The 24,265-nt window shown below is 39.9% G+C and overlaps 5 protein-coding genes across 6 annotated transcripts in view; 3 read left to right on the plus strand and 2 right to left on the minus strand.

The window, feature by feature from the left end:
* Nucleotides 1-50: 50 nt before the first annotated feature.
* Nucleotides 51-5,682, minus strand: dnajc21 (DnaJ heat shock protein family (Hsp40) member C21). The gene is made up of 12 exons (XM_083983890.1): nucleotides 5,265-5,682; nucleotides 4,552-4,645; nucleotides 4,290-4,413; nucleotides 3,960-4,091; nucleotides 3,433-3,737; nucleotides 3,173-3,339; nucleotides 2,622-2,715; nucleotides 2,171-2,353; nucleotides 1,784-1,832; nucleotides 1,493-1,677; nucleotides 608-695; nucleotides 51-512 (listed from the first exon to the last, which is right to left on the minus strand). The coding sequence occupies exons 1-12, from the start codon at nucleotides 5,359-5,361 to the stop codon at nucleotides 354-356; spliced, it is 1,677 nt and encodes a 558-aa protein (XP_083840016.1). The 5' UTR covers nucleotides 5,362-5,682; the 3' UTR covers nucleotides 51-353.
* A 1,471-nt stretch (nucleotides 5,683-7,153) lies between these two features.
* Nucleotides 7,154-10,035, plus strand: bxdc2 (brix domain containing 2). The gene is made up of 10 exons (XM_083983141.1): nucleotides 7,154-7,360; nucleotides 7,578-7,689; nucleotides 7,827-7,870; nucleotides 7,956-8,026; nucleotides 8,249-8,298; nucleotides 8,391-8,464; nucleotides 8,818-8,868; nucleotides 8,994-9,095; nucleotides 9,194-9,322; nucleotides 9,454-10,035. Exons 1-10 carry the CDS (start codon nucleotides 7,211-7,213, stop codon nucleotides 9,697-9,699), a joined length of 1,029 nt encoding a protein of 342 aa, XP_083839267.1. The 5' UTR covers nucleotides 7,154-7,210; the 3' UTR covers nucleotides 9,700-10,035.
* Nucleotides 10,036-10,231: 196 nt separating this feature from the next.
* rad1 (RAD1 homolog (S. pombe)) lies at nucleotides 10,232-13,555 on the minus strand. Its single transcript, XM_083983151.1, has 7 exons — nucleotides 13,379-13,555; nucleotides 12,617-12,818; nucleotides 12,431-12,539; nucleotides 12,125-12,282; nucleotides 11,774-11,874; nucleotides 11,558-11,656; nucleotides 10,232-10,907 (listed from the first exon to the last, which is right to left on the minus strand). Exons 2-7 carry the CDS (start codon nucleotides 12,809-12,811, stop codon nucleotides 10,736-10,738), a joined length of 834 nt encoding a protein of 277 aa, XP_083839277.1. The 5' UTR covers nucleotides 12,812-12,818; nucleotides 13,379-13,555; the 3' UTR covers nucleotides 10,232-10,735.
* c21h18orf32 (chromosome 21 C18orf32 homolog) lies at nucleotides 13,484-15,085 on the plus strand. Its single transcript, XM_083983152.1, has 3 exons — nucleotides 13,484-13,583; nucleotides 14,098-14,313; nucleotides 14,573-15,085. Exons 2-3 carry the CDS (start codon nucleotides 14,134-14,136, stop codon nucleotides 14,636-14,638), a joined length of 246 nt encoding a protein of 81 aa, XP_083839278.1. The 5' UTR covers nucleotides 13,484-13,583; nucleotides 14,098-14,133; the 3' UTR covers nucleotides 14,639-15,085.
* An 848-nt stretch (nucleotides 15,086-15,933) lies between these two features.
* The window catches only part of dym (dymeclin), a 53,137-nt gene continuing 44,805 nt past the window's right edge, over nucleotides 15,934-24,265 (plus strand). The window contains exons 1-7 of one of the 2 annotated variants that reach the window (XM_083984169.1): nucleotides 15,941-16,140; nucleotides 17,814-17,860; nucleotides 18,954-19,160; nucleotides 21,027-21,079; nucleotides 21,295-21,388; nucleotides 22,491-22,627; nucleotides 23,650-23,722. In XM_083984169.1, coding sequence (XP_083840295.1) covers nucleotides 19,021-19,160; nucleotides 21,027-21,079; nucleotides 21,295-21,388; nucleotides 22,491-22,627; nucleotides 23,650-23,722 — 497 coding nt within the window. In that variant the 5' untranslated portion in view covers nucleotides 15,941-16,140; nucleotides 17,814-17,860; nucleotides 18,954-19,020. Of the gene's footprint in view, nucleotides 16,141-17,813; nucleotides 17,861-18,953; nucleotides 19,161-21,026; nucleotides 21,080-21,294; nucleotides 21,389-22,490; nucleotides 22,628-23,649; nucleotides 23,723-24,265 lie in introns of both variants that reach the window. The other variant, XM_083984168.1, reaches the window with a different exon arrangement.

The following is a 24,265-nucleotide window of genomic DNA, read 5'->3' on the forward strand; positions in this document are numbered from 1 at the left end:
ATGATGCAGTAATACCACTACAGAGTTTTTTCATGGCAAACATATGGGTCTTAAAACTGTAAGTGTTTGATGATGAGGATGAATTTATATCTGGTATCTTATATCAGCCCGGTGTTTGTGTGAAAGGGACTGAATAACTGCTCAGATGGCTTTAGTCAGTCCAATCTGGAAGATTCAACTTCTCACACTGAACATGACTAATAAGTAATTGAAAAACAATACACTCGGTGCTGTGCTGTCAGCTCAGCCAATCCAGTCCACTTAAGTCCACTTTCAAAAGGATCCAGTGTCCAGTGTCCTTACTGAAACAAACCCTCAGGTTCATCCTCTGCCTCCTCTCAGGTGAACTAGTGTTATCTGTTCTTCTTCTTGTCTTTTTTGCCTTTGCTCACGGAGCTGTGAGAAGCGTTTGCGGACGCGGCGATGGCGTGGCCGCTGGTCTTCAGGTGGTCAAACAACTTGTTTCTTGTGGGGAACTCGTTGTTGCAGGTCACACATCGGTTTACTTCCTTCTGTAGGTGGAAATGAAGATGTGCGTTTTAATATTGAGAGAAGAGATTTTTAATTATGAAAATGATTATTTAAAAGAGTTTAATTGTACACAAACCTCAGTTAACTGCTCTCCTCCGGTGTTTGACTTGACATTCTTTGGTTTGTCTTTTCCTCCTCCCTTCTTTCCCTTCGTCTTCCCAGAGCTGTTGAGGCAACATTTGGATGATGGGTAAATAAAAACAAGATTTTGACCAGTGAGAGGCAAAAACTATAACCTTTCTACTCTCAAACAACATTTTTTTTGCTCAAATCTATCACAGAATTATTAGTATTTCATCATGCATGACAATGTATGGTCGGCATGTGGCTCCCATTTTTGCAAAAACGTTCTTTCCTCAAAAACCAAATGCTAATGTTTAAACTTTATTTTAAATGTGGTGCCACCTATATCATCGTTATTTCTTTCTTTGTCTGAGAACATGAACTTTATGTGAAGCCAACTAGTGTTTACATGTTTTGGAATTAGCACCTGAGTGTGTAATGTCTTTCAGTGTCTTTTTTTTCACACTTTCAATGAACACAATGATCAGAAGCCAGAATTGATGACAAAGATGACTTGTTCATTCACTGGACAGTCAGAAAGACAAATCCTAATGAATGTGAATGTTGCTCTGTGTCTGTGTGAGACATTCAAGGTGATCATGTCACACTTGGTGTTTTTCAGCCTCTTCTGCCCCAGAGTGGCCAAAAATAAATAATAGATTTGTAAATGTAGCTACTAGAAGGCATTTTCACCTCTCTGAACAGAATGCAGTATATCATCAGATTCTGTTGCCCCACTGTTGTCCAAAAGCATCAAATATACAGTCGTTTCTGCCATGAAACAGCAGTGGTCTCTTTTGAGTCAAACCAGAGAACCAGCTGAGCGGCATACAGACTGTATCTGAAGAAGCACGAGGTCGGAAAACAGAGGAGGAGATCTCCGAAAGCCTGGACTCACCTCTTGACCTCTGTGGGAGGAGAGAGATCGTCCTGCTTCTCCGGCTCTGTGGGGTCTGCTGACTCCTCAGGGGCATCTTTCTCACAAGTGGTCGGTGCTGGTGTTGGTTTCTGCTCCGCTTCTGCTTCTGCCTCTGCCTCTGCCTCTGCCGCCGCCGCCTGCTGCTCCTCTGGTTCAGTGTGCTGCTATGGAGGAGAGGAGAATGGATAATGGGTTGGTTCACCTCACGGGATTTAAAGTAAACCCAAACAAGCACAGTTGGTAATTGAAGGATTTAGAGATATCACTCACATGTACTACTTCCTTCTGTTTCTTTTTCCTCTTTTGTTTTTTGGACAGCCTGTGTACAGGAACAGAAAAGTATCAGGAAAAATAAAATGAAAAGTAATTTGTTTCATTGTTACATCAAACATGGATAACACTTTTATAATAAATACACACTATTAAGCATTAAATCCTGAATTCATCATTTATAACACATGAATACTCATTAGTATGTAGTTTATAAACACAGTTAAAAATGTTTTACTCATCATTGATAAGCACTAACCTTTTTTTTTATAAACTACAGACTGATGAGTATTCATGCGTTATAAATGAAGAACTCAGTATTTATTAATGCTTAACTAATTCTTAATAGTGTGTATAAAAAGTGTTATCCAAACATGAACTACATACTTTTGCCTTGGCTTTTCCTCCTCCTCCTCAACTTCTTCCTCCTCCTCTTCCTGCTCATTTTCCTCATTTCCTTCCTGCTTATCGTTGAGATTCAAACCGAGTGAATCCTCTTCCTCCTGCAGCTGTTGCCTTAGCAACGCCACCATTTCCCGGTGCTTTTTGGATTTTTCATGGTTTTTCATACTGTAGAGAAGAAGGGAAAACAATGATAATGGATTAAGAACACAGATTTAACCGTGTGAATTGAATTAAAGGGCTTCGGAGATTTATGATGTTAACAGAATCATTCAAATAATTACTCAAGAGTGTGAATACATTGGAGGCTGTGAACACTGTGTCGCTGTATTTGGAGTCTTTAACCTTAAACCTCTGCACTGATTAAATGTAGCTAAAATGATTCAGAGCTTAGTGGGGTGAATTACAGTGTGTCGTCGTGTGGGTGGCTACTCACGCTTTATCTGATTTGAAGGATTTGTCACAAGCTGGACAGTACAGGTCATCATAGTAGTCAATTGTGAGTTCATCTCCATCAGGCTGGTCTGCATCTGTGAATATACAGTATATTGGTACAGAGAAGGGAAAAGGCAGAAACATTACTTGTCAATCTGTCAGAACGCTGACCACCTCAACTTTATTCAATTATGTCCCCCAGGGGGCAATTCGTTTTGCAGTAGACAAGAACATAAAAATGACACATACCCTGTAACAGACACAGACTACAATAGCACAAACCGTAGTATCATGAACACAGGGATGGTGACCCGCCATGCACAACCACAAATCAACAACAGAAAGATGAATGACAGTAGTACAGCTCGTGGCTCTGCTCTGCCATTCTAAAAATAGCTTGCACCAATAATTAAAGGTAACGAACCTACTCCTCTAAAACTAAAGGGATTATGGCAATGGGCCAATTTTCCAAAATGTTGAACTATCCCTTTAAGCTGGACACAGAAGTGAAGGCAAAGCAAAGCTTTGCACATTTCTACCTATCTCACTAACCTCCTCCCTCTTCACTGTTCTTCTCCCGTGTGTCCATGTCCTGATCTTCTTCCTCACTCTCCGACGCGTCTCCAAACTCTTCTCCGTACTGAGCTTCTATCTGCTGCAGCTCCTTCTCCAGTTCTGACATGGCCGCCCAGCTCTGCTCTTTGTATTCCTCTGCCAGTCTTGGAAGAACATACAACACAACATTATGACTTTCAAGAAGAGAGACACGCAAAGTAACGTCATATTTATCCGAGCATCTCCCCACTACTCACTTGGCCTGGTCGAGCTTCTGCTTCCGCCTCAGCTCCTCCACCTTCTTGATCTTCTCGGCGTTCTGCTCCTCCACCAGCTTCCTGTGAGCCTGCACGCGCCGGTCGCGCTTGCGGACAAAAGCCACTAGCTGTCGCACCAGCTCGTTGCGCTCCTTTCGAGCCTTGTCTCTGGTTTTCTTGTTCTCCTTCTCCATGGCCCTTTTTTCCCAGCGGTTGGATGCCTGCCTCGTATCGTACTCCTCCTTCCAGGCAAAGTTTTTACGAGTGCAGAAGCTCTGCCAGTAGCCGTAAAACACATGCACCACCTGCGATATGGAAACAGAGGCTGTTTAAGTAGCTTGTAAAGATTCTTCTTTAATTGTACACTGTTTACATTTCAGTCTTGTTACTTGTTACTACAAAATTAACTTCCATATTCATTTATTCATGTGATGTATAAATTAATAAGCAGCTGTATAAACTAATCTTGTATCATCACATAGACAAACAACCCTGAGACGAGTGTCTTAAGTGTGCAGCCGGCTTACTGTATCATAGTCACTCTGAGAGTCTCCGAAGGGTGGAAACTCCTCCTCGTCTTCCTCATCCTCCACCCTGGCGTGCTCCATCTCTTCTTTAACAATGGACTCAAAGAGATTCCTGTAAACTGTGTAAAAGCCCTTTGGAGAAAGAGAGTGGATAAAAAAGGAGATCATTATTTCAATTTCAGTAACTTTGATATAAGTGTTGTTGTTGTTGTTTTTTTTGACAGATTAACATTGTTCTGAAGAAGAAGACTGAGAACATCTTTAAGTTGAAGGTTTTACTTTGGTTTGTACTGTTCACTATGCTCCTCACACACAAGCACAAACACCAACCTTTTCATCATCTCCATAGCCAGAATAACAGGTGACTGTGAAGTACTGCAGCAGGTCAATGCTGTCATCTTCATAATCTCCACTCACTCCTCCTTTCATCAGAGCATCCCTGTGATTGTCATACCTGACAAGACATACAGAGCCCACAATGACACAGCCTGAACATAAAACTGTGAGGATCTATTAGGTCATAAAGAGCTCTTCACTTGCTAAAATCTAGAGACTATTTTCACAATAGTAACACAGATATGTTTGTACACACCAAGCTCTCTCCTGTGGATCGCTCAGGACGTCATAGGCTGCCTGAATCAGCTTGAAGTGCTCGGCTGCCTCCTCGGCATTGTCCAAGTTTTTATCTGAAAATTAGAGAAGGAAATCAAATCATCAACAACTGTTGTTTGGCTGAATAAGATATAGTGCTGAAGTTTCACTTTCATTGATCCAGCAAAGCCAAATAAGACTACTAGAGATACACAGTGTGGTCAGTCGGTAATGATATGTTGTGCACAAGTAAGGCTTGATTCATTATTCAAGTACGGGTGAAACAATACAACGAAATTTTGTTTGGCAACAATCCCCAGCAACATATCTAAATAAATAAGAGTGATGTTGTTGTTGTTGTTGCGAAGTGCTTTGAGAATTACCACATAATTAACATTTAAAATAACCTTAAAACAGTCTGGATAATAAATAAATAGTCTTAAAAAGATAAAAAAGCACTGGTGCAAAGATCAGAATAAGACGAGAGAGACTATTGGGAATATTGCACTGCTTGTTTCATACTCCATTATTCATTAATGCATACGTTATTGCACTGTTATTTCATCACCCATTTTCATTTCGATCTGCCAACTTAGTTTTTACCCACTTCACTTTTTGACAATATCACAAACACCCAATTAGATCGTAATTGTAAGTTAAAGTAGAAGTGGTTTCAGGTTTTTCATTCAAGCACTCGTTTCTACCCCAACTTACCTGGATGCCATCTTAATGCTAGTTTGCGATAGGCTTTCTTCAAATCATCGTCTCCTGCGTCTCGTTTCACACCCAATATCTCGTAGTGACACTTCATGATTAGATAATTATAGACAGACGACTGACACTAATATAAATACTCAGAAAAATGTTGTCCCAACGGAAGCTAACTTTTAGCATTAAGCTAACTGCGGCATGCTAGCGACAGACCGGCAGCATCTTGACTTGTCTCTAAAATAATCCAGATTTATCGGCTTATAACGACAACATCGTAACAATTAGGCCTTACATATTTAAAACTGTGCCATGGTCTTTATACTGACAAAACAGCTCCTAATAAATTACTTTAGGAAAGCTTGTTGAGGACGGTTGGGACCATGGACAGGAGAGTTCTGGCCAGTGCCGCTAAATCTCGCGAGAGTTTCCTCTTCTTTTGCGGATTTGACACTAAGCGCGTTTTGCTGCCCTCTACTGTTGTGAACAGCAAACTCAAAATGTTGAATTCGTGAAACTATGTAGGCTACACTGTATTTAAAAAAATAAATAAATGAATAAACTAAATTCTGGTTGTGTTCATACACACATTGACAGAGATTTATATAGGCCTACTAAACTCTACAATCTCACAGTTAAACACTGGATCCTGCTGCACACACCAGCCCAAACAATAAGAATGTAAATTCATCTTTCAATGTTGTGATTGTAGTTGGATACAAACTGGTACAAACGTGCCACTAAAATATTGTTTTTTCCTATCCCACAGTGCTCTCTAGTGGTGACAGGGAGACTTGGCTGTAATTCCCATTGAATAGCCTATACACACTTTTTGCTGCTTTAGAGACTAACTAAATAATCCACAAAGTTCTGATTGTTTAAACATTTCTGCCAGACAACCAACTGATCAATTCATAGATTTCAATGCCTAAGGTTGAGAGTCAATTGTCACATAAGGTTTGACATGAATTGATGTTTTTCTTGTACTTTCATTAACAGTAATAAAAAATACAACCAGATGGCTCTGAGACAGTGCTGTGTTGCAGTTAAAAAGACCAACCCGTAGCCCTCTGCAAGTCCTGACAGGACAGATGCCAATAGAGAGCAAGCACTTCATGACCAGCTACTACTAGGCTAATGTCTGGGGGAAGGAAACGCTCCAGATGGACTGCCAAAATATGCAGAGGATATAGAGATAATTAATATTAAAATGAGCCGGTAAATTTAGCAAAGAAACACCAGAGACTGAAATCTGCTGAATACAACAACAAAAAAATAATTTTGATGATTCAAACTTAAACAGAACATTCAGAGAAATGGGGAAACATCCAGTATATTTAACTCAGCAACAGTGCCCCCCCCCCCTATTTATATCAAACACAGCAATATATTACACTGTTACAATCAAAGTAAAAGTAGAAATGAACTAGATAAACCTGTAAACAATACAAAAGCTAATATAGAAAATAGCTACACAAAATAAAATAAATAGATGAATAAATGAAAAAGTATAAGGCAAAAAAAAAAAATTTGATAAATAGATGCAAGATTATATTTCAATATAAAAACACTGTACTCGATGGTAGTTTTAACAGCTTTTTTGTTTTGTAGACAGGAGAGAATTGAGATATAGGCTATTGTTAAAACTCTTACTTCAACTTTGTACTTTGAAATTTGATTTTTTACTTGAAAATGTACATTTGTGTATGTGGGAAGTAACAGTAGTGTTAGAGCATGATTGAACCTGTCGTCCACACTCCGCACCAGCAGGTGGCGGTAATGCGCATATTACGTTGGTTGCAAACGGCCATAAAATAAAAATTAAAAAACCGAAGAACCTGCAGTACCACCTCCGCGACACACGGGGGCTCTTCACCCTCACCCCGACACACGTGTGTTGTTTGAGTCGGACCTGTAACCACGCGAGACGTCTGTCGGCGTAGAAACTAAACATGTCGGCGTTCAAGAGAAAACGTGGAGCCAAAGGTGCCGTCGGTAAAAAGGCAAAGAAGGCAAAAATTGTGTCAGACGGAGGAGAAGCACCGAGTAAAAACGAGCAGGGGGAGAAGAATGAAATCACAATCCCAGCGCCGGTGTCGTCGGTGAGTGCTCAGACTTGTTATTGGTCGCTGAAGTTGGTTAGCTTCTTAGCTTAGTCCACCACCTGTGATAAATGTACTACTTAAAAAACGCAAAACTCGAGCCAGACCTGTTATTTCCGACCTAAATAACTCGTCCCGGGTACAGGGTAAAATCATTTTTATGTGCGCTTTTATTCCGATTTGTTTTGAAGCTCTAATATAAACTCTCTTGGCACAGGGCAAATGGACCAACAAGGAAAGAGTTCTCATTTTCTCCTCCCGAGGCATCAACTTCAGAACAAGACACTTGATGCAAGACCTGAGGACCATGATGCCTCATGCAAAAGCAGGTAAGAAACACTGACCATATAATATCTTTTCTCCTAAATACATGTTCCGACTCTTGTTAGGTTGTAAGCATGTTGAACACAATGGGAATGATCTTTTATATTGTCATAATAACCCAAGTTTTTATTCTGTCTGTCAGACACCAAGATGGACAGGAAGGACAAGTTGTTTGTAGTTAATGAGGTGAGTGTTGTTATTCAGACTGTGGCTACACTTGTGCAGTATCACTCCCCTTACAGCATAGTTAAAGATCTGTATTGTTTTGCAGGTGTGTGAAATGAAAAACTGCAACAAATGTCTCTTTTTTGAGGCCAAGAAGAAGCAGGACCTCTATATGTGGTGAGTATTTAATATCCGTCTCATTCTCTAAAACCTGAACCTCCTGGTGCTGCAGAATGAATTTAAAGTTAACCGTTTGGGTCCCCTATCTATAAGCACTTTTTGCTTCTTTGGGGTTCCCTTTCATGTTCATCTGTTGCAACTACTCATGTGTAACATATTTTCCTTTCTTAAGTACATGAATAAAATATCTGAATCTAATCACGTTCTTATTTTTTACAGGATTTCAAACTCCCCTCATGGACCATCTGCAAAGTTTTTGGTTCAGAACAGTGAGTTATTTCTGTCATGGTCTTGAAGTCTTGTTAACATCATCCGCCTTGTGTAACAAGAAAAATGAGTTACATTATTGTCTCCTTTACAGTTCACACACTGGCCGAGCTCAAAATGACAGGGAACTGCCTCAAAGGATCCAGGCCGCTGCTGTCATTTGACCCGGTGAGTGACATGCTGACCTACAGCTATATAAATCTGAATGAAGTGGAAAACATACAAACTCACAATTGAAAGGCTTAAAAGTGGCAAATTAATTGGCCAGTAAAATAGCTGCCAATTAATTTCCCTGGTTGCTTCATCAAATAAACAATAGCTTCAGCATTCAGTGCATATACAATGTGAGAAGTCATTATTAATGATGTATTCTTGTTACTGTAACTGCATACTGACAGTGTTTCTTCAATATGTAATTAATTACGGATGTTGACAGCTGATAAATCAATGAAAGTAAGAAATGATTGTCACCTGATGTCATTATCTTTTTTGACTAATGTACTGGTTATTTTCACCCACAGAAATTTGATAAGGAACCTCAGTATGCTTTACTGAAGGAGCTCTTCACCCAGGTGTGTATACAGGCTGCATGTTGTTAGAAGATGCAAACATTAATTTTGAGAGCTGAGCAGGTTGCATCTTTTTTTTTTTTTTTTTTTACATGCAAGGAAGTGCTCATGTTTTTTCCTTGTCACAGACATTTTCCACTCCACGGTACCACCCTAAGAGTCAGCCGTTTGTGGACCACGTCTTCACATTCACTATTGCAGACAACAGGATATGGTTCAGAAACTACCAGGTAATGTTTCACCACACCTGATGAGAGGAGATACTTGAAAAAAAAAGTCGCTGCTATTAGTTTGTTCATGCAATAATCTCTCAATCCATTCATTCCAGATCATCGAGGAGGATGCCTCTCTAGTGGAGATTGGTCCTCGCTTTGTTCTCAACCTAATCAAGATCTTTCAGGGAAGCTTTGGAGGGCCAACACTGTTTGAAAACCCAGGGTTCCAGTCTCCTAACATGGTATGTGTATAATATCCATGCAGAGTGTCTTTAAGAGTAAACAGGCCACAGATGCTACATTGTGTGTGTGTGTGTATGTATAGTTTTTCACTTATTAATTGTTTTTTGTCTTCCACTTCACACACCTACAGCACCGGCGAGAGATCCGACTTGCTGCCGCAGCCAAAGTGCGTGAGAAGCAGATGGTGAAGGAGCTGCAGAAGATGAAGAGGACTGATGCAAAGGAGGGCTTGGACAAAGACGTCACAGCCGGTGTCTTCGACACACCGGCAGAGGAGAAGCCTGTTCACATTCAAACAGAAGCACCTGAGCCAAAGGTGTCAAAGAAAAAACCAAAACCTTTCAAGAGGCAAAGGATGCAGATGGGCCGCAGGTAGCTGGATGGACTGGATGAAGCTGAGTGAAAGACTGACTGCTGCCATCAGTCAGTAGTGTCTCAAGAAAACATGCTAATGTGCAGTCAGGTCTGGGATCCAATATTACAAGTTTTGTTTTTGTTTGGTCATAAGAAAACTTCATTACTGAAGTATCATGACAGTCCTGGAGAAAATCTTAATTATGCACATGTCGTATTTAGTGTTTGTTGCCATCATTTTTAGTTTCATACAATATATACATATATGTTGTTCCCTCATAAGGATTGTGCAGGTTATGCCCGACCATAGAAGTCTCAGTATCTGCAATGCTGAAAACAGTTACCTATTCTTTTTTTTTTCTTTTCCTTTTTTTTTTGATAAAATAATCTATCAGTGTAAAAAAAAAAAACGTGTTTATTGATTCACAAAAGTTTTCTATGTCATGGAAATAAAACAATTCAAACTTACTCTCAGCATCCATCATCTGTTGTATACTCCAGGTGAAGCATAAGCAACGTCATCAGGAACACATTAGTGGCAGCAAGTGCAGAGCTCAAGATGAATCTTGTACATCTACTTCACACACAACAGTGGACACTGGGAGAAAAATGTGTCGATATGCCCTGCTTACCATGACATGTACTATATGCAGGCACATCCTAGACTGAAAGCCATACAGATTCGGCTAGTTACAGCCAGTGTTCACATGTTGAGGGGCTTGTATCTTGGCCTCCATAGTAACAACACAACAAAGTAACTGCATAGAAAAATCTTCCAAATCTATGATGTTATTAAGTGATCTAACAACACTCATGTACACAACAAGACCAGGTAGGTGACATCGTCCCTCCACAAGTCCAGAGTCAATAGTCCACTAAAATGAGGGACTCGTTTTTTGTTAAAACAATACAACCCACAATAAGACTTGTATTTCTTCTCTGTGTGCACACTGCACTGCCTCATCAGGCAGACTTTCCCATCCTTGCCCTCAGTCAAAGCCTCCGGCCATTACTGACATAAAGGTGCATATGTAAAGGGAGAATTTAATGCGCTCTAATCACTCCACCTCCTCATCTGGACAACAATAATATTCTACAAAGCAGATCTGTCCGTCGTCGTTCCTGACCAGGTACTGCAGCGAGAGGAAGCCCCTGCTGTCTGTCCTCACAGAGACTTTGCAGGACAACGCCAGGGCTTTGGTGGACGGCTTCAGCAGGGACATCTTGTACCTATCAGCATTCAACAATAAGATAAGGACAACACAGAATATGGAGCTTTACTGACAGGAACAGTGTTCATGGTGTAACTGTAATAGCGAAGCAACTTAAAGGGACAACGAGGAGTTTCTATTTGGTTATAAAAAAGTGTAATGTGGATGAATCTACGCTACCCACACTTGTTAATGGCTCCATTTTCGATAAATATATCGTTCTGTCTCTATCGTTATTTTGTTATTTTTTTTAATGGTGGAAATGCTGGGCAAGCCGACCACTGTTCCTTACTTTCGGTTTCGCGGACGCTGCCCGGCGGGTCATGAGAATAACGCCGCCGAATCGCCATTTATGGTCGGAACTACGACGGTATCTGATCGTCTTCGAACCTCTGACTTTCATTGTTGATGAATGAAAACATTCTTGGCAAGACGGCCATCTTTCGCCGGTCCAAGAATTTCACAGTGCGCACGGAGGCTCATGGTAAATGTAGTATGAAAACACTTCGCTTTCCAAAACTCCTCGTCCCTTTAATAGGCCATTAATAGGAATTCACTACAAATGGCTGTATTTCAATGGCTCAAGCCCAAGAAGAAACACATAGGCTGAATTTATGGACACTCTGTAGTCTTAACAAAGCACCGTGCTGTTTTTGACTCTATTGGTACCTGTTGGTTTGTGTCTTCGTACACCGAAACAGCTCCATCATATCCGAGTCTTTAGGGTAATCATAATGAGCATTTCCGGAGTTCCCAAACGTAGATAACCTGGGGAGAAAACAAACTAATCTTTCAATCTTTGTTTTCCAAAACTATTTCTATAAGACTATAACTGAAGTGTAACAAAATGTTTTTTCTGTGTCTGAAAACGTTTTGATAACACACCTGAAGAATGGCTGGCTCGGTGACATGGTGATCTGTAGCACCTCACTGCTCATATCCAGTTCAGAGAAGGGTTCTTTCAGACTCTCTGACTGCAGGATCACCTTTAAGAAAAGACATATATATACATGAGTAATCATCACTTCCATGTAATCTAGTACTGTTTTTACCTGTAGATGCTGTATGATAATTTCTTAATGAATCAGTCATTGAAAGGAACAGAAATGTGTATATTTGTTCATCTATTGTTATACAAATCTACATACCTGTACAAATGGATATATAGAGTAATTACCGGTACTGTTTATGTAGATTATTATGTTCCAGTTACATTATATAAAAGCTAATGTTCACCTTGTTTGTGACATTGCTGCTGCAGAACTCAAAGTCAACTGGCTCTTCAGGTTCTTGTGTGTTGATCTTGCAAACGGTCACGACACCACCCTCCTCCAGGAACAAGGTCAGAGGGTAACCGTACCCCTTGTAGCACATCCGCAAGGCCGTTGACACCCCTGCAGCATCACATCAGGGAGATGTTTTGAGAAGTGTATTAATCTGATTCTAAATTAAACTAACAGATGTATTCGACCTTTAAAGTTCAACTGTGTTTCTTTTTTTTATTTTTTGCCCACTCCATAATCAGGTTTCCTTTAAGTTTACCTGGTACTGAGCTTCCTCCAAAAATATTGAGGCAGTCCAACAGCACAGTGAGATTGACCTGAAAGCCAACCAAATCTTCCCGTATGGTGAACTCTTGGAAGATTTCAGCCTGAAATCAAAAAAGATATGTCACACACAGTGTTACAGTTGGACAAACCAAGACTCTGTGTAAAAAAAATAGCAAACCTGGATGAATGCATTGGCTTGAAGACATTTGGAGTCCTCCACGGTGACCTTCAGGCCATTCGGTGTAGCACTGAAGATGGCATGGTCTTTGAAGGCGATTGCTTTCAGTATGTTGGAGAGGTTGCGAGCGTTATCCAAACTGGCCACTAAAATGTACTGTTCATCATCAGCCTGAGACTGGGTGGACAGAGGCATCGTAGCGCTGAAATGAAGACACACAGCAAGAACAGTTTGGATGGCACAACTTCAGCAAAGTAAAAAAGCAACGGGGCAGCTAAATTAAATGTTGATATCAGAGTTGAGACAGATGTTTCTCAATTTTGTTATTCAATTATTTCTATGTGATAGAAAATCTTAAATTTCTCATACAGGACTGGTATACAAACACTTAATCTAGACCTGTCAACTTTGATTAGTGCAACCTGTTGGTGGCATTATAACTTTGTTGCCTTGGCGTCTCTTGGGTGTATATAGGCTGTGTGTATATGTATGTATTACTATGAAAATATGCAAGTGAAGATTACCTAGACGTTTCACAAAAGGCGTTGTAAATGTGTGTGATAAATAAATATGGACAAACAACAAACTATGCACTGTCAAGCTAGGCTACATAACAAAAGATTGCGTACGTCACAAAACAACGTCAAACAGCCAACTACCGCTAATTTTGAGCTTTGTTTCCATACTATTAAGCCCATACGATGAACAAGATGTGTAAAGACAACGTCAGTGTTCAGTTATGCTTGTATGCGAATCACTTACAAAGTTGTAATCCAGAGAGCCACACGGTTTGTGTTTTGAAGAAAGGCGCCTCGGTCATTTCCGCCTTTTTCTTCTCCTACGGAAGTACGTCCTGCGCATGCGCAATGACGTTCTAGAGATTTCGCTGCGAGTCCAAAACACACCGGAGAAACCTCATCCACACTGACGAAAAGTGACAGCAGTTGTGTTTTGAGATCCACAGGAGGTGAGGGTTGTTTCTTATTTAAAGCTTCGCTGGGTGGTAAAATGTTGTCCTGCCGGAGGATAGCTACTAATCCTCATAGAAGTTGTATTAATCATCGCGCGACGGCAGGAAGCTAACCTTAGCTAACAGTGTGACGACGCTGTCTGCTGTGTTTCTCCATTGAGTAACTAACATGTCAATAATCTCTCAGACGTCGCCCCAAAAGGTTCAAGATTAATGATTAATTTTAAAACTAAAAAGCTAAAAACATAGCAGGTCGTCTCTTGTAAAAAAAAAAAAAAAAAAAAAAAAAGATTTGGAAGCTGGGTAAATAAGTTGGTTAGCAGAGCAAGCATTACATTTGGGCTCTGGATAATGCAAATTAAAGAAACCAAACAACCAGTCTATGAACCAAGCAAATAGTCCTGGACTCCTGGATATATTTAATAAGCCCACATGGATTGATAGCTATTATTAACAGTCCCATGCCTTGCTCATTAATAACAATGTGTAACTTCTTCTGTCTCTGCTTTAGGTTCTTCCATTTGGACGGCTCGTCTTCGCCACAGTCATGGTGTGCATTCCCTGTATTGTGATTCCTGTCCTGCTGTGGGTCTACAAGAGGTTCCTGGAGCCGATCATATATCCATTCATTTCACCAATTATTAACACGTTCTGGACCAAAAAAGCAGTCCAAGGGACTGACACAAGTGACCAAAAAGTTAGTGAAAAGAGTAATGGGATTCACAAGGTAAGAAAATTATTTTATTATCACACTGCAACGGTGATTATGTTAATGGTAATTTCATGTTATCAATTGGCAAAAAGTGTGATACCATGCTATAGTGAATATCAGTGTTATACAAATAGTTTTCTCAATATTATGATATTCATCTCAGAACTTGGTCTAGTGCAAGGATTTAAGATAAAGTCTGCTATGTTAGCTTTCAGTCAACATTTCTAAAGTTTTTCAGCATTTTTAAAGAGATTTTCATTCTTTTGTGTTTCAGCCTGAAAGCAACGGTGAGGCCACTGCCAACGGATCCACTATAGCAGCAGATAAGAAGACGGACTGACAGCCTTTATTGTTTATAATGCTTCTAAGACTGTGTAAATATTCCATAGATATAATATAGATGAACTATGATTTAACTTATCAGGCCTCTTTAAATGGAGTGGTTTTTATAACCTTCCAAAATTATGTTTGAATTTTAAATTTTTTCACTGATATTAGAATAAAGGAATTGGTTACTGTTTGATGTACTGTTTTCCCTGTATACATAATGCATCTCCTTTAGTGGATATTCAATCTTATAATTTTTTTTTCTTTTTTTAATGACTAAATAAAACAGAGCCTTTAAATATTAAAGATGTCGACTGCACCATCATTCCACTCTGTTTGTAATTCATGACTTCTGAACAATATACATTTGATCTGAATATTGTGTCTCTGTAAAACTGGTTTGTCACTGAAACAACAAAATGACTATTTTAATATGTTGGGTTTTTCTTTTATAAACAAGAATTTTAACCTGATTTTGCTCTCAGTTTGTTTTACCTATTACCTACTCAAATATATTTTACGTTAGTCTAAATTTTTGGGTGCCATTTTCTGATAAGGCAGCACTTATAAATGGTTTACAAGCTGTAATTAGTAAATAAAATGTATTACTAATGCAATCTGTTAGCATCTGTGTTTGTCTAGAAGGGATGGCTACAGGATTGCTATGCATTAGATTTAAATTTTAGATGTGACCTTTTCCCCAAATGATCATTAGTCAGTGTCCAGCTTCTGTCAATGATGTTGGAAGACCACAGAATTGTAGTTCAGTGTAGCTGATGTTGATGTAAGTTTTGACCTAGTTTTGCCTTGTTAACATACTTACTTACTATAGCAATTAACTTAGAGCCTTCTTTCCACGTCAAATCATGTTTCCTTTTCATGAGTTGTCACACATTTTACACCAACTTGATCAGTTTTCTTTTTCTTTTAGCATCACAAATTGATACAATGACTATATGTAGTAAGTATCAATGGAACCACAGTTCAGTGAATGAATAAAGGGAAATATTAAATCTTCCATGCTGATGAATATGTCCACTTTGCAATATTCTCATCTAAAAAGTGCAAAGATATTCATATTGATGATATTCAGACCGTATAAATATGCGGTGCCTGATGAATAAGTCTGAGTAAAACAAATTGAATACATAAAGAGAGGTAACAAAACAAGAAGCAGCTTTGGTCTTTAAAGATAGAACTCGTTTATATAGATAGAAAGTTTAGTGCTACGTCTGGCACTGTGGATCTACCAGCCCTATTTCTATCTGCAACGTCGCCGACGTAAATAACGTCATTACGCAAGGGGTGGCGACGTGGAAAACATGGAGGAGAGGAGTGTGTAGAGTTAACTTAACAGCCTCAAATTTCACACAATTTCAACTGTTTGCCGTCGTTTGTTGTATTTACCAAACAAACCGGACAAAGCTGATAATTGGCGTAAAAAATAGCAGTCGTTTTTTTTCAACGGTCGTGAAAGCCGAGAGCTACGGAAACTGCGAGAAGCATTCTTGACAGGTAAGCCGAGCGGTCAGCTGATGGCAAACAAGCAGTGAACGTTAGCTTCTGCCTGGACAGTGACTTATTAACCATGGGTTGCCTGGATACCCTACTTTATCTGCTATTTATTTAGCTATTATTTTATCCTGATATCGGACTGCAAGTAAACCGCGTTGACTGTTAAAAAATTTGCCGGGTTACAAGGCTATTTCCTGCACTCGAACAGGGTGAGCTAGCTAACGTCATGCAAGTTGGGTTGACTGAAGTATCACACAGACAAGACAAATGAGAGCACACTGAGAATATGGAGTACAGTTTGGGCTCACAACGTCTTATTGCCAAACATAATAAAAATGTAATAAGAAAATAGTATGTTTTTGCACATGGCATTGTGAACCCCACTTTAGCGCATGTTTGTACATTCATCTCCGTATACTATTAATGATATCATCATCATTATCATCATCATCATTATTATATTATTTTGGCTGAAGTATCACAGACAAGACAAATGAGAGCACACTGAGAATGGGAAGTACAGTTTGGGTTAGCATGTTGTTGTTTTTTGTGCCAAACATAAGAAAAACATAATAAGAAAATAGCATGTTTTTGCACCTGGCATACAGTGTGAACGCCACTTTAGCCCATGTTTGTACACAATTCTTTGTATCATATTATCATCATCATTATTATATTATACATGGAAGGCAAAGAAAACCTAGCCTTCTTTATGGTTTAACTCTATGTGTGTTTCTGATGTGTCCCAGGCAGTGTTGGGGCTCGTTACTCAAAAAAGTAATATATTACACATTACATATTACTCTCAAAAATAGTAATGCCTTACATTACTTTATTACTCCCTAGAGAAAGTAACTCGTTATATTACTAGTTATATTACTCGTTACATTTTTTTTAAAATTGCATTCAAGAACCTGCTTTCAATCAAAGTAAATTAACTCGGGCGGTAATTTTTTTCGATCGATCAGCTGTGTTTACAGTTTCATAGTTCTGATGGTTAGACAGATGAATTAGTCCTCTAACACATCCGTGGGCCAGTTTGACATGTCAGAGTTTTTCAGAAGAGGGGCAAGTCAGGTTTAAGTGTCGGGAGTCACTGTCGGGATGCGAGTAATCTCGTCCCTCTGCAGTCTGTCTGTCTCTCTGCCGGTGCCGCGGTCACACTGTGTGTGTGTGTGTTACAGGACTGATTAAAACACACAACGTAACGTACGGATTGTCGAGTCCTTCTGACCTCAGTTTGTCAACTTTTACCCAGTTTCTCTGTGTCCACCGCTATCCTTCACCACGTTGAAAAGAGCTAGCAGCAGCATGTTCTGGGTCTTGTTGATGCTTCCATTTTTTTCTCATCTGTCCTTGCGGGTGCCGGCCATGGATGTATATATATTATGCTGCCGGGTGGCGACCAATCGGTGATGGTAAATGATACCTCGTGCCAAACCCCAACCAATCACTGACCCATTCACGCCCCCCTCCCCCTCCCTTCTGTTCTGTGTGATGTCTGTGTGGTGAAGTTGCTGCTAGCAATGTAACGCAAGTAACGAGCTTGGAAAACTGTAATCTGATTACTATTTTCAGAAGAGTAATGCCTTACACTACTCGTTACTGGAAAAAGTAATCTGATTACAGTAACGCGTTACTTTGTAGCGCGTTACACCCAACACTGGTCCCAGGTGGTTAGAGTAAATGTTGGCTCACTGGCTGCACCTGTATACCAAAGGTGTGTCATTTCAAGAAAACACAACTCAAATCCTGGTTCCTTATATGTCATCCTGTTGTGAAGTTTGCCTCTCTCACTAATGATTGAGTGCATTATAATTAATGAAGACAGATTTTGTTTGCTCTCACATGATTGCTGAGACCATATAGGCTAGTCAGGACTTTAATGGGTGTGCCTCACCAACAATATGTTACATACTATGCAATCTATGTCCTTGAAATTGACTATAAAGCTGAAACTAAAAATGAACATTATAATCTCCATGGAAATAGGATGTTTTTTGAGTTATTTAATCAGACGACAATTCGTCTTTGCTAGGAAACCTAATAAATGGACGGAGTTAGATAGATATAAATCTGTAAGCCCCACTGGTTGCATGGGCCTTTTGTATTGTAAAAAAAAATCAGATGATCGTGTTGTAATTATATTTCAGTTACATACCGGTAAGTCTTATTACTTACTGGGTCAGTACATCTCCAACTGGGCTTTCTACTGTGCATCACTGTTTGTAAGGGGCCATTTAGGTGACCTGTATTTATAAGAGAGGTTGTGCCTGGTAAATAAAATTTAAAAAACTATGTTCTTTGGTAAGCCAGTTAATGGTCGTATGGTACAGGTACCAAGTTGCCTCAGGTATTTTTACTTTACATTATCTGTAAAAGCAATATTTGGAGATGTGCTCTATGTTAATGTCCTAATGAATGGATTTGACAACTGAAACCAAAGAAAAATAAGATGAAGTTATGTAAGTTACTCTGGGGGAACCCAACATTTTCTTGGCTGGGGAGTGATTTATGTAGACAAACAGGAAATGTGGCAAAAGAGATGGCGTAATGACATTCAGTAAATTAAGGTCCCACCCAAGCCAGACTCAGACTAACTGGGGATGCTGTGATTATTTAATCAGCAGCCTAAACCCCTACTCCCTCTACACTTACTTGAATTGGAGTGCAGACTATACTCATAATGAAATTATGAATGCAGTTTTATGAGCATAACTTTCTGTCATGTGACAGTTGATATACATAGCTTGTAGCATGGATGTTCATAATGTGTGATACCATGGAAAATCCAAGCATTTCCTCTGCTCCAGGATTTGGCATATGCCTGGTGAAAAAGCAGTGAAGAGTGGTGAGTCTGGCTGAGTGGAGCCAGTCGAGATGGGAGCCAACACCAGCCAGGTCAGTGACCTGTCTGACAACCCGAGCCTCAAGGCCCTGGTGGGCACCGAGTCCATATCGGAGAATGACCCTTTCTGGAACCAGCTCATCTCCTTCACCTTCATCAGCCCGACCTGCAGGTAAACAAACTCACACATGGGAAAGTTCAGGTAGATATTTGTCAGATTATTTTCCTGAATGTTGGAGTAAAATACTTTCACACTGCAGAAAAGGGCTCCTCTGATCTTTATTCATTCTTTTCTAAATTTAGTTTAATAATAATTGATCAGTTAGTTGCTGTTGAACTGTGGAATCCAACTAAATTAATCATCTTTTGTTTTGAGATTTTAGCAAGTAAAAGTACCAAAACTTTACAGGTTGCAGTTTCTCAGATGTGCAAAGCTTTTCTCTGCTTGATGGCTGAAACTTTCAACTGCATCTCAGGAGGATGGCAGGTGATGACAGGAGATGTAGTTGAAAACGACTTGGATCACTTGGATCTTTTAGCCAAACTATTTCTAAGGTCAAGAACTTTCACGCTCAGTATCTTTGCTCTGTGTGTGTGTTTTCTTTTTCTTTAGTTGTTAATTAACTACATTAAAAAAAACATCTGTTTCTGCTTTGTATGTGATTACCAGACCACCCTGTCAAGAGCGTATGAATTAAAATCATTAGATGGGTAATTACGTTAATTCAAAATATCATGACATTGAAGACAAATCCCTGATAATGAACTGTAGCCCATATGGGAATAGGTGGAACAGATATGTCCTTGAGGCGTTTCTTGTCAATGTTGTATCATTGGTGTGTTCAAAAATTTATAGGCTGGCAAACTTTGACTCTAATGAAGTCTTAAAAATTCCTCCTTTTTTTTTTTATAGCACCATCTCAGTTTCCCCAAACATATTCTCCAGAGTGATAGTATGTTACACCCACAGACACACAACCAACCCACTACATTCCAAGGCTGGATCCAAATAATGTAATGACAGGATGTTTTCAGAGCTCATCTGATTAATGATCTATCAAGATCATTGTCCCGACTTGCTGAGATTGGCTCGACTGGTTAACGTTTAGTTCCTTTGGGGAGAGTGTTGAAAAGGAAGTGTTACATATTCATCTGGTTAGAGGTTGTCATTCATTCACTCAGTACATTTTATGGATCCAACTGGCAGCATGACTGAGGAAATTCATATGATCTGCACATTAGGGCACAATCTGTGGAGGAAACTGAAAAGTTAATACATAGATGGAATGGAATACATAAACATATCCGGAAACGCTTATTTTGTTTCATTCAGAGAATTTCATGATATAACCTCAAATTCTTACTAATTAACAAATTATATCAGACGACTTCCTGGTCATGAGGCTCCAGCAAGTATCTTGTCCCAGTCAGGAAATAGACCAGTACATAACCGCTGGTCAAACACTGTATCACTGGTCAGAGCCAGGCAGCTGTTTCCCTGTGTGCTATGCTATATATGAGACTGCTATCAGTGTTCTCATGTAACTCTTGTGAATAAGAGTATTCTGCCAGATGATAAACTACATGTAAGAGTTTTAATGTGGTCCAGCTGGTCCTACCAGTTCTGGCTTAATGTTTTTTTTTTTATAAAAGATGAATTGTTTACGACGATCATACAGTAGTAATGCATTTTGAAGGGAGAATGGTAATTATCAAATCTCAGAGGCACACAAGCGCGTCAAAGTGACCCCTGACATGAATACCAAACGTTTAGATAGACATACAGTATAGATATTTTAAGTTTGTGTGAGCAACAAATGTCTCAAATATTTCTAATGATTCTGTAAAAATATTTTGAAAAAAGCATCTCATGTTGATATTTATCGGCATTTGGATGGACATCATAACCAACGATTTGAGTGCAGTTTTTGTATCATGACAGTAGAGGGCATGTGATGCAAGCAACCAGCTCATCTCATCAATTTTACTTGCACAATATATCCATCATCAAATTCTTTCTATCTCTTCTTGTCAACAGTGGAGACTCAAAGTTGCTGGAGGAGGTTGTTATCCCCCTGGCCAAGACCCTCAGTACGTTCCCTATTATATAAATATGCGGTGTGTGTGTGTGTGTGTGTGTGTGTGTGTTTTTGGGCTTTTTCACTGACCAGTATCTAAGTCAAGTTGTGCCTGTGGATATCAGCATCTCTGGGGGTTAAATATTGTTTTCTTAATGTCAGATTATCAAATTATAAAGTTCCTGTAATACAGTTGATAAATTCTCTCCTCCTGTTTTCTTTTCCAAGTTGAAAACAATCCCAGATCGGGGAACTTTGGCGCTCTTGTGAGAATTTTCCTGGGAAGAACCAAAGAGCTGAAAATCTCCACCGAATGCCAAGAGTAAGTATGGGAACCTTAGAGGAGAGAATGAACTCAGATGACTGTGTTGGTAATGATAGATCCTGTGCAGACCAGTTACTGTTTGATCACAGGCAAGCAGGCAGGGAATCCCTGTTTTCTAAAGCAGAGAAACACAAAGGGGTTGTGGTAGTTTCCCATGAGAAAACTGCTGAGGTATAACCATCAACACATGTGGCATTATTCTGCCAAACTCCATTCCAAAGGATTGACCCTGCCCACGTTACCAAATGTTTCTGGTGGGAACCCTTCATTCTGTTGTAAACATCATTACAGGTTAGAGTTATCGCTCCCTGTCCTCTTCGCTCTATTTCTCGCATGTTTTTTAACAGGTTTTGTCCCTGAAACAAATCTATATTTTCTGCTTGTAACATAATTGCCGTGTTCATATTTTGCAAATTGCCAATTTGTGGACGCGATTAGACGCCCCCGTGTTGGTGTTTAGTGGTTATGAAACATTGCGGCTTGTACCGGATGGTTCCAATCATCTCTCTTTTTTTTCTCTCCCTCTACATTTGTTTCTCAACAAATATGTCCTGATTTTATTTCTGCACTATGTGAATAAACAGCAACTTGTTTAGTATCATTGCATGCTATAGTGAAGATGACTGATTTTGCAGCATTTTCTTGGTTGTTGAAGTGAAAGTTGTGTTTCAGTTATGTTGTTCTCTGAGTTTTACAAGGGGAAACCAGGGCAATCTTCCCTGAATTCATTCTTGTCTCTTTTTCAAATAAACTTGGGTACATTGTGATGTTCAGATGCTTTATGAATTGGCGTGAGAACATTGATTTTTTTTTATGCTCCTTTCTTTGCAAATCACAACTGTCAGGGACCAGATTGCAGTTTTACTTGGCAAAAATACTAAAGGGCATAATGCCACTTCTCCACTTGCCAATGTATACGTGTAACAGTTTACATTACATGAAAAATATTCACGGTCAGCCAAAGAAAGGGCAGAGAAAACAGCATGCACCCGGCTCTGCATAGCAGCAGAATGCACCTTTTTATAGCATTTATCTGTGTCACAGTTCTACATTTGACCTTGAACGTGATGTTCTTGTTTTTTTTGCTTCTCCTCCGCAGTCAGCTGTTCATCTGGCAGGCCCATAACGCGCTGTTCATGATTCGCTGCCTGCTCAAGGTGTTCATCAGGGAGATGAGCGAAGAGGAGCTGCACTTACAGTTCTCCTACCAGGAGAGGGCACCAGGCTCCTGCGGAGGTGAGGCGGCTCCATCACAGATTGATTTTTTTTTTTTTTTTTGTGGTGGGGGGGTGTCACAGGGAAACTGAAACAGGGCCACACATTGCATAAAGAAATCTGCTTCACAGTGAAGACCTCTTGTTTTGAACAGATGGCAGAGTATGTCTGAGTCATCCAGGTCATGTTATTTGGAAGTGCTAGATGATGGCAACTGGAGTGTTTCTACACTTCACACACTAAATCCCCAACATCTGCTGAGAAATCTTGGGAACGTAAAAAGTATTTGACTCCCATTAGACTCCTAAGGTGTGAGTTATTAAAATGTACTCACTAGGGTCAAATGTGTAACACTTCCCTCCATACCTAAAGAGAGATAAGAAATTGACTTTTTAATTGAGCACAAATACCCCTGGCTACTGACCTGGATCAGCCGTCTCCCAGAGACTCTGTTAATAAAAGTCTAAATCTGCATCCACTGACTGAACATCACTTTTTTGGCCTCAAACTTTCGCCCTGTCTGAGCCAAGTCCCTAAATAAACACTCTGTGATTGTGTGTCCTCTTGATGACCTTGACAAATGTAAATAACTTTTCTTTTGGTGCTCGTTTTCTGAGACATTGAACACACCATCAAAAAGAAAGCTGGAAAGAAAATATAAAGATTTTCAGCCTCTCTCTGTTTATTATTCTGCCGTTGCTCTTTTCTTTTGTTTTATTTCCGTCACCGGTCTGTACTCGCACATGTGAACCTTGACACAAGAAGCTAACTCACTCATTGCCTGCAAAGCTCATTACAGCTCGCCCAGAGCGGTGAGAGAAGATAATCCAGAGTATCTGAAACATCTTAACAAACATCACGTACTGTATCAGAAACCACGTAATCCCTCATTTCTCTCATTGCCTTTCATCTGTGGGCTTGAAACAGGAGCTGATAGGAGAGATAGAAAGAGGGATTGGTATAGAGGGAGCTGCTGTGTGATCAGGGAGTTACCGTATATGTATATATATCTCATATAATAACTCCCTTAACCCCTTGTGTAGAAACGGGGAGCGAGGACCTCCTTGAGGAGCTGTTGTCCAACCTTGTTCACCTGATCGTTGAAGTGCCCCTGCTGTAAGTATCTCCCTCGTGTGTATATATACAAAGTGTGTACCGCATGTGTGCGTGTCGTGACCAGGCCTGATGCAACACTGACGAGGCGTTTACATGATCAGGCAGTGATTTAATAACATCTCAGTGCTACTTGTTCATTTGTTTGACATGGTACTCTCAGCACTGGACACAGTTGAAAACATCGCGTTCGTTCCGGTCGTCATCCAGACTTTTCGTTTCGACTCCCTTTTGTTGTTGCTCATTGTTAATGTATCTAGGATGTTAGTGACTGAACATTTAATGAAAAGCAGTTTGGGAGAAGTTTGTATGCCCTTCTCCCTTTGCGTGCTCTGCTTGCTCATTCGCTCCTCGCTTCGCTAACCAAGAGAAGATGAAATCCATTATGGAACACGCCAGAATGACATGCTGAAACTCTGAGTTGGCAATATGGTGAGCAACGGGGCAAAATACAAAAGGATGGGATGAGACTGAACGAAGTAAATAAAGTGGTTGTGTAGCGGACGAGAAGAGGCTTGAAGTGAAAGTTGGATTAGGAGCGTTGCA

This window comes from Trachurus trachurus (assembly GCF_905171665.1).
Source record: "Trachurus trachurus genome assembly, chromosome: 12".
In the NCBI taxonomy this organism is placed as follows: Eukaryota; Metazoa; Chordata; class Actinopteri; order Carangiformes; family Carangidae; genus Trachurus; species Trachurus trachurus.